The sequence below is a fragment of the Pleurodeles waltl genome, chromosome 3_1, assembly GCF_031143425.1.
Source record: "Pleurodeles waltl isolate 20211129_DDA chromosome 3_1, aPleWal1.hap1.20221129, whole genome shotgun sequence".
NCBI lineage: Eukaryota > Metazoa > Chordata > Amphibia > Caudata > Salamandridae > Pleurodeles > Pleurodeles waltl.
Window position 1 is genome coordinate 228,539,401 of NC_090440.1, and position 8,680 is coordinate 228,548,080.

The 8,680-nt window shown below is 43.2% G+C and overlaps 1 protein-coding gene across 2 annotated transcripts in view; it reads right to left on the reverse strand.

The window, feature by feature from the left end:
* BBS4 (Bardet-Biedl syndrome 4) overlaps window positions 1-8,115 on the reverse strand; it is a 317,463-nt gene extending 309,348 nt beyond the window's left edge. For both annotated transcript variants that reach the window (XM_069222250.1, XM_069222249.1), the window contains exon 1: window positions 7,997-8,115. In XM_069222250.1, the coding sequence (XP_069078351.1) occupies window positions 7,997-8,083 (87 nt within the window). In that variant the 5' untranslated portion in view covers window positions 8,084-8,115. The remainder of the gene's footprint in view (window positions 1-7,996) is intronic.
* Window positions 8,116-8,680: the final 565 nt, after the last annotated feature.

The following is an 8,680-nucleotide window of genomic DNA, read 5'->3' on the forward strand; positions in this document are numbered from 1 at the left end:
AGGTCTGGTTCAGGGCAGTGAGGTAGGGTGTCTACCCCTAGAAGTGTCTAAAGTCTGTGGTTTTGGGTCCTCTTCTTATACCCATTTTCGCCTTTGAAGTAGGCTTATTTCAAAGGAAAATCTCACTTGATTGTGAAATCCTGCCTTGCCCAGGCGTGGCCTCAGACACACACCAGGGGGTTGGAGTCTGCATTGTGTGAGGGCAGGCATAGCCCTTTCAGGTGCGAATGACCACTCCTCCCTTCCTTCCTAGCACAGATCACTCATCAGAATATGCAGGCTAAACCCCAGCCCCCTTTGTGTCACTGTCTGAAGAGAGGTGCAAACAGCCCAACTGTCAAACTAATCCAGACAGGGAATTCACAAACAGGCACAGTCACAAAAATGGTTCAAACAAGAAAATGCCCACTTTCTAAAAGTAGCATTTTCAAACAAACAATCTCAAAACCAACTTTACTAAAAGATGTATTTTTAAATTGTGAGTTCAGAAGTCCCAAACTCCACATGTCTATCTGCTCCCTAAGGGAGGCTATGCTTTAATCATGTTTAAAGGCAGCCCCAGGTTAACCTATGAGAGGGATAGGCCTTGCAACAGTGAAAACCGAATTTGGCAGTATTTCACTGTCAGAACATACAAAACACAATAGTATATGTCCTACCTTAACCATACACTGCACCCTGCCCATGGGGCTACCTAGGGCCTACATTAGGGGTGTAATATGTAGGAAAAGGGAAGGGTTAGTGGATACACTTGCCAAGTTGAATTTACAGTTTAAAACTGCAAACACAGACACTGCAGTGGCAGGTCTGATTCATGATTACAGTGCTACTTATGTGGGTGGCACAATCAGTGCTGCAGACCCACTTGTAGCATTAGATTTACAGGTCCTGGACACCTCAAGTGCACTTTAATAGGGACTTACTAGTAAATCAAACATGCCAATCATGGATAAATCAATTAATAGTACAATTTACACAGAGAGAATATGCACTTTAGCACTGGTTAACAGCGGTAAAGTGTTCAGAGTTCAAAAGCCAAGAAAAACAGGTCAGGAAAAATAGGAGGAAGGAGGCAAAATGTTTGGGGATGACCATGTAAAAAGGGCCAGGTTCAACAAGCAGGAACTGTCAGTGGGCAGTAAGACTGGGGATGTGCTTCAATGGTCGTTGGCCAAAGAACTCCAAAAGATTAAAACCCAGCAAAAATGTGGATATATGGACAGAACTAAGATGGTCAACGTTGTTATCACCAGACCTGTCGCCTTAAAAGAGGAGGGAACATGAAGAAGGGCACAGGGAGAGAAGAGCAAGAGTCAAGGAGACACAGGCAAGAACAGAGATCTCTATTCCTTCGCTCTCCCAGGCTTCCTTTTGGAAACCTTGAATGTCAACTGTAAACAGCAAGCAAATGCCCTTAGTAAGCTAATGAAGAATATCTTATGGTCATAACGACTTCATTCTTATTCATATTTATGATGACCCTGACAGATTTGTGCAACACTGCTTGTCACAGTGCATTGTATTTTGTTGTTTCTTTGTGCGATTACTAGAAAAAGTCCATATTAAATAATTGAAGTAAAATGAAGGGAACCGCCGAACGAGATGGCCACCTTCTGCAGCAGCTCCCGTCGCCCGCCGACCTAATCCACCAATATCTGTATTTTCATCCACCTGCCGCAACAAGCAAGCCAGATTCCTATGACTTACTTGTCGCAGCGATGCCAATAATTTGATGGTGGAGCAACAGAACTGCTTTTGTACGGAAGGAGTTGGTGGGGCCTGTGCAGTAAGTTGCAGCCGCAACCTCGCATGCTCAGACAGTCTGAGAAAGTACCAGGGCCAACATGGGGATGTGTACGCAAGGCCGGGTGCCCCCTAACGACCTGCAACATAAGGAGTCGGCCTCAATGTGTGGAGCTGCCCTTTCCACCGACATCGGCTGCAGCTGAGACGAAGGTCACCACAAGACCCACGCCCGCAAAGGTGAGTCTCTCTGGTTTCAGAAACAAGCCCATGGACCTATTCTCAAAGACTGAAACTTCTGGATAGCGTACAGTGCACCTTATGCTGAATGACCTGGACTTTTCCACTCTGGTCCCCACTGTGTGCCCCTTTAGTGCGCGTGACCTGGTGTGCTTTCAATGAAAGCCTCACCCTGGCGAGCTGCCTACCAAAGTGTTGGACTCTCATGTACTGGCCCCCATTTGCGATGTCAGTGGCCTGCACACAGTACTGCTGTAAAGCTATGGGACTCTGCCACCTTGTTAGTCCAGATGCTCAGCCTCCTTGAACAACTTGGACTGTAGTAGGTGTGCCAGCCAGAACTGTGGCCCTCATGGCCTGCATCCAGTTTTAGAAATCAGCGATGGCTTAAGCCCCTTGGGGCTGCTGTAGTGCTGCAACAAAGAATTGCCATAGGAGAACCTGGGAGGTCTGCTGCAGGAAAACCGACCGGCCGCACAGGGTCTACCCTTCACCCCTTGGCTGGCGGCGGTGATTACTGATGCACCCCCCCACCTTTCACGGGACGGATGTCTCTCTACTCAGATGCTTAGTTTGGGCCCTGTATTGTGACCAGCTGGAAGAGGACCTACGCACCCAATAGACCAAACTGGACAAATAAGTGGCCCAGGGATTCCACCACAGCACCCATGGCCGACGAACTGCAGAATCCTGCTGACAGGCCTCCCCTTGAGAAAAGGACACCCTCCCTTGTTGACATAATGGCTGCAATTTAGGGTGTATGCAGCAGTCTTGAACGCAAAACAGACTCAGCCTCTACTGAAATCACATTGATGAGAGCTGACCTTCGCAATATGGGGACTGGGTAAAGTAGGCAGAAGATGCAATAGTCACCCTGACTTTGCAAAGCCAGATCAAGAATCTATGCGCAACCACTACAACACTGGAGGTCAAAGTGGAAGATTTTGAGGGACATTCAAGAAGGAACAATATTCGCATAATAGGAGCCCCTGAAAGAGCAGAGGGCCCGACAGTTGACCTATTTTTAGAGGACCTAATACTCCAACAACTACAGCCACCTAGCCTCTCAAAATGCTTCTCTGTAGAGCATTCCCACTGTGTTCCTGTTACCAAGCCAAAGCCGGGCACATTAAAAATTATGTCAACGATGACTTTTGTTTAGCTGCACATTCCTGTCAGTTCAAATAGTTAAACAGATGGTGCTCAAACACTACACACGTACCTGCTGCCAAAGTACATATACTGGCAAGAAATAAATTTCAACCAGTTATTCACAAACCAAAAGACAACTAGTGGAGCACACATATATCACAATTCCTAAACTTCACCAAAAGCAGTATCAATAAAAATGTGCATCAATAAAGACTTATTTTTTAATTACAAGATAATTTATACACAGGAATGGGTATGTGATAAGTTAATTCAAATCAAACATTTTATTAAACACAAGAAACAATTCCATATCCAAGAAACGCAAATCACCTAACAAACCCAAAATAACATTATGAATTGTATAAATTAAAAACCAAATTCAAATGATTCAAACACATCTGTGACCAGTTCATAAAAGGTCCAACTAAGAGCAATATTTGCTGATGTTGACAGGATTCAGCCAGTAGTTGAAGTTGACAGGATTCAGCCGACACGTGTTTCGTCCTGATGTAGGACTTTTTCAAGGTTCTTAACATGAAATGTAATCCATTTTCTTCTATTGCACCACCAATGCTTTTGGGTAATCGTCTATTAGGCAAATGTAATCCAATTTTGCAGTAAGAATAGATCCGAGAACATCATGTCGGAGCCGCGCGCGTCCCTGTGTCCAATAATAGCATGCATTTTTTATTATTAGCACTGGGATGTCATGTTGCAAGCTACGCGCAATGCACCACCAGTCAAATATGACAATGTCACCATCACCTTTGTTTCGGACTTCATACTACATGTTCATAACCTACGCCATAATTTTCTTCAGGTAAAAAAGGCCTGAGGGAGCGTGAAATAAAATACACCTGTTTTTCCTGCTAAATTACGAGTGGTTTCAGAGGGAAAAACCTGGTTCTGCACTGCCCCTGATGACATCAGGAACTAGTATGATTGCAGTCTGAGGAGTTGGGCCCCGCTCATGACCTAGATGACAAGGACACAAAGCCAACTCTCCAGACAGGCCGTAAGAATAAGGAGACTACAGAGTCCACTACAGTTTGGGACCCTTTACTGGGTACCACAAGAGGATATGATCGAGACCAGGTCACTGAAGTCGTCTACCGCCTGTCACCTAAACATTGAGACTGTCTCCCACCGTTAGTCCGGCTGTAAGGCTACTCACCTCTTGCTGCGACTAGACTGCGACCACTCAAATGTGGACGTGAGTATTCTGAATTAAGAAACTGCTGGAAAATGGCCCTCTCTTAAGGGTCACACCAAACTTTCTGCCTTCCGCCTCCTCTTTTTCTGACCTTATTTTTATTGGCTTTAGGACTCTGGGCACTTAACCACTGCTAACCAGTGCTAAAATGCATGTGCTTTTTCCCTAAAACATGGTAGCACTGGCTCGTACCCAACTGCAATATTTAATTTTTTTGTAAGCCCCTTGTAAAGTGCACTACATGTGCCCAGAGCCTGTAAATTAAATGCTACTAGTGAGTCTGCAACACTGAATGTCCTACCCACTTAACTAGCCCTTTAACCCTGTCTCAGTCCTGTCACTGTATGACCTGTGTGTGCAGTTTACAGCCACTTCAACTTGTTTTTTAAAACTACTTGCCAAGCCTTAAACTCCCCTTTTATTACATATAAGTCACCCGTAATGTAGGCCTTAGGTAGCCCACAGGGCAGGGTGCTATGTAAGTAAAAGGCAGGACATGTACTTGTAAGTTTTACATGTCCTGCTAGTGAAATACTCCCAAAGTTGTATTTAGGTCGAGCGCGCAAGCGCTTCCGACCTGTTGTTAGTATTGTGGGCTTTTAACCACACCCATCACTTTCATTTGTCTATGGGCTTGCCTTTCAAAAGTCCTTTGTTCTCATAGGTAAATGCTTTCCGTTTGTTCTGCCTTGGGGCAATTTGGTTACTGCCTTGGACACCAACCCTGATACATCGATAACAGTGGCCGATATGTTTGACTGCAAGCAAACTTCTTTTTCCTTCTGTGTCCCACCTTCGCGCTCATGCTCATGGCAGCCATGGAGCTTTGAATCGGCTCCCTTATGTCAAATGTTTTACTTTTCATTTTCAATTTAAGTGGAAAGAAAAGTTCAGTTAGGAATTTACAACGCTAATAGCTCTAACTCAAACAAACGCAAGACCCATTACATTGCAAATGTTTGTTCACTACAGTGAAGCCTGCTCCTCTCAGGGATGTGGAATTCCTATCGCCTGAAAGCCCGGGACATATTGTTTGGGGTCAAGGGCAACAAGTTTTCATCTTTATTTTGTCCTTGGGACAAGTAGGCCCAACCCCCTGCAGCACAAACCCTTTGGCTGCCATTTTACAGAGAAGGGAACTGTCTGCAGTAAAGTAATATGTGTCCATATGTTAATGCTGTTCGAAATTGTATTTATGGTTCTTTAATGAAAAGTCATCGTTATTTGGATGAGTCTGTAAATAAACGTTTTAAGAGCACACTGAACTAATTACATTGGTTCCAGTATAATTTTTTTTTTTTGTTTTTTTTTTTTAAAGTGTATACATATGTTTGAAAAGTTTAACAATACGAGGCTAAGTATAATGCTCTCTGATTAGATGCAAATGTTTGCAGCAGCTTGTAAGGAAGAGTGAGGATTCTTTGCTTTCAAAATAAAATGTTCAGAAAAAAATGCAAGTAGGAAAAATAATGTTTCGCTATTATTAAATTTTAGGTGCTATTTCTTTGATGTGTCTTCTAGTAAAATATGTTGATGCATGTTAGTATTCCAAAACAATATTCCTAATGGAAAATCAGTATGTAGATGTGTGGAAAGGTGGCAAAATAAGGAAATTGCTAAAGTAGGACTTGAAATTGCAAGTATTCAAGCCCTACTGTAATAGTAGCCCTGGCATAATCAGAGGCTATTATCAGAGCTCTTACTTAATCAGATTGCTGCCATAATTTGTTGCCGCACTGCATGGCACCAAAGGGACAAGTAGATTTTTTTACAGGACAGATAGATTTAAGGAGCAACCTGTCCCATGGACAAGTAGATATTTCATTACATTTCACACCCCTGTACTCTCATAGGTCAGCCTTGGAAATTCCCTTATATACTTTAAAGTTGTAATTTCTGATCTGAAATGAGTGGCATTGTCATGTTTGGTATGGTTGTAATGGTAGTGAGAAATCCTGCTTACTGGTGAAGTTGTATTTAACATCACTTATTTTTTTAGAAATGCCACTTTTGGAAAGTAGGCATTTCTTCTCCAATGCAACATAATTTAGAGCTTAACCAAGAACGGGAGCAAAGTCTGCATGTGCCGTTTAGGTGGAATTAGCCACACAGTGTGTGTGTGTGTGTGCAGTTTCGCTCTGCTTTGATGCATTTGCAGTGTTGTCTTTTCATGGTGTGCAATAGGATGCATTATTTGGCAGTGCAGGCAAAGAAGAACAAGCATTTGCAATGCAATCAGTCTCACTTTTGCTCGAGTTAGAGGTGTTAGTGTTGTAAATTCCTAACTGGACTTTTCTTGACACATAAATTGAAAATGAAAAGTAAAACAGTTGACATAAGCGAGCTGATTCAAAGCGCCATGGCCGCCATGAGCATGAAGGAGAGACACAAAAGCAACAAGAAAAATGCTCGCAGTCAAATGTATCGGCAACCATGCAATTATCCATGTAAAAGGGTCTGTGTCTAAGGCGGTAACAAAACTTCCCCAAGGAGGGACAAACGTAAAGCACTTACCAGTGATAAAGGATTTTAGAAAGGCAAGCCCATGAACGAGTTATAGTGATGGGCTTGCAGTGGGCGTGGTAAAAGCCCACAGATAGATTACAAGAGGCTAGAGCGCTTGCACGCTCGACCTAAACACAGCTATTCATATGCTAGAAATGTGGTGCTGACCAACCCCAGCAAATCATTGTGTGCTCCAGTACAGTGTCTAAGCTCCTGCAATATTTTCAATACGTGAAAAATGTATACATAGATTGTGAGACCTTTTCTTTGGGTGCGTGGGTGGTAGGTCGTTGCTCAGCAGCATTCGTGGTGCATACTGTTTACCATTGGCGTTTCATGGTTTCAAAGTATTTTATTTCATTTGGATAATGGAATTATTCATTTTGTAAACTTTCCTTCCGAAGGGGGAATATAGTGGGCAATCAACGTTTTTAATCGAGGTGACAAAGGTACTGGCACTCAATGCAGTACTCCACAGTTTCATAGTAATCGCACTTAATAAATACAATATCCAGTCCATGTATTTATTTTTTAATGGCCAGATTAAGAAAAAAGGGTTTCACTCAGCTTCCCCCATTAAACACCACCAACCAAGTATTCTGATGTCTACACGCACGCAAAGCCTCTCTGCGCCTGCAAATTGCCCTACGGAGTGAATATTTAAAGTTTACCGCCTTACTAGCCATAACCAGCATTATACCCTCACACTTGCTGTCTACAGCAGTTTATTAACGCACTAATCTATCTTATAAAGTGGTGAGGTTTTCCTAAAGGTAAGCCAAACATCTTTAGAACGGTGTTTTTCCTTACTGTCGTTTTCTTCGGGGACTATGGGGAACGTATATGTATGCATCAGCAAAGTCAATGACATGACTCTGCTCATGACTCCACCCCCAAATCCTGCCCTCTTCCCCCCTAATGTTCTCGGTGTGAGTTGTTTTCCATTCCCAGGACTAGCTCTGCCATGCATTGTGGGTGTTTTTACTCTATGCAGTAAGTACTGTTTTTGCCACCGGGTGCAATGTGCTGTTCACTCTGTGGCGAGCGGGTTGTCTTTGATTTATGTGTATTCTCTCTCTAGTGTGTGAGGTGTCCCTCTCAACACTATTGGAGTCTACCGGCCCAACCCCCCCTCCGCCTCACCTCCTGCAGCTTCTCCTCCGCCATCTCTGCAGCTTCAGCGCCGTTGCCAAGAGACAAGCTGGAGCTCTGAACCGGAAGCGAATGCATTAAACGCTTAGGATGCGAACGAAAGAGGAGAATTGCCGGTGTAGTTGGCCATCTTTGATAGGCAATAGTTCGTCGTAGTTTAACTTAAAACAGTAAAAGAAGAACAAAGCCGTGCATTCCCATGTTGAAACAAAAATGTAGAACAAAGGACTACAATACTGAGATTGTATTAAGTAGCGGCCTCAGTCTGCAGAACAGAAACAAACGTAATCTATTCTTTTCTTAACGAATTTAATGTACAAAATGATTACTTACTATACAGCTATCAATTGTAGAAACGGAAAAATGTCGAACGTTAGCACCGTGCTTCCTGCTATAGTTTAGTAATAATTATTTAAGTGAGTATGCAAACTTTAAAATAGTTTTATAGTGCATCATTTATTAGACATTTAATCACCCTTTAATTATAAGCATCATGCTGCCATCCATATTTAACCTGCAATGGATCTGTCAAAGCATTAAGGCCCTCATTACAACAATGGCGGTATATACCACCTACCGCCGCAGCGATAGCCGGCAAAAGACCGTCGCAGCGGCTACCAGCCGTCTGCCAAATTATGACTGTAGCCGAAATTCAGCGAGAAGGATGGTGGAAAC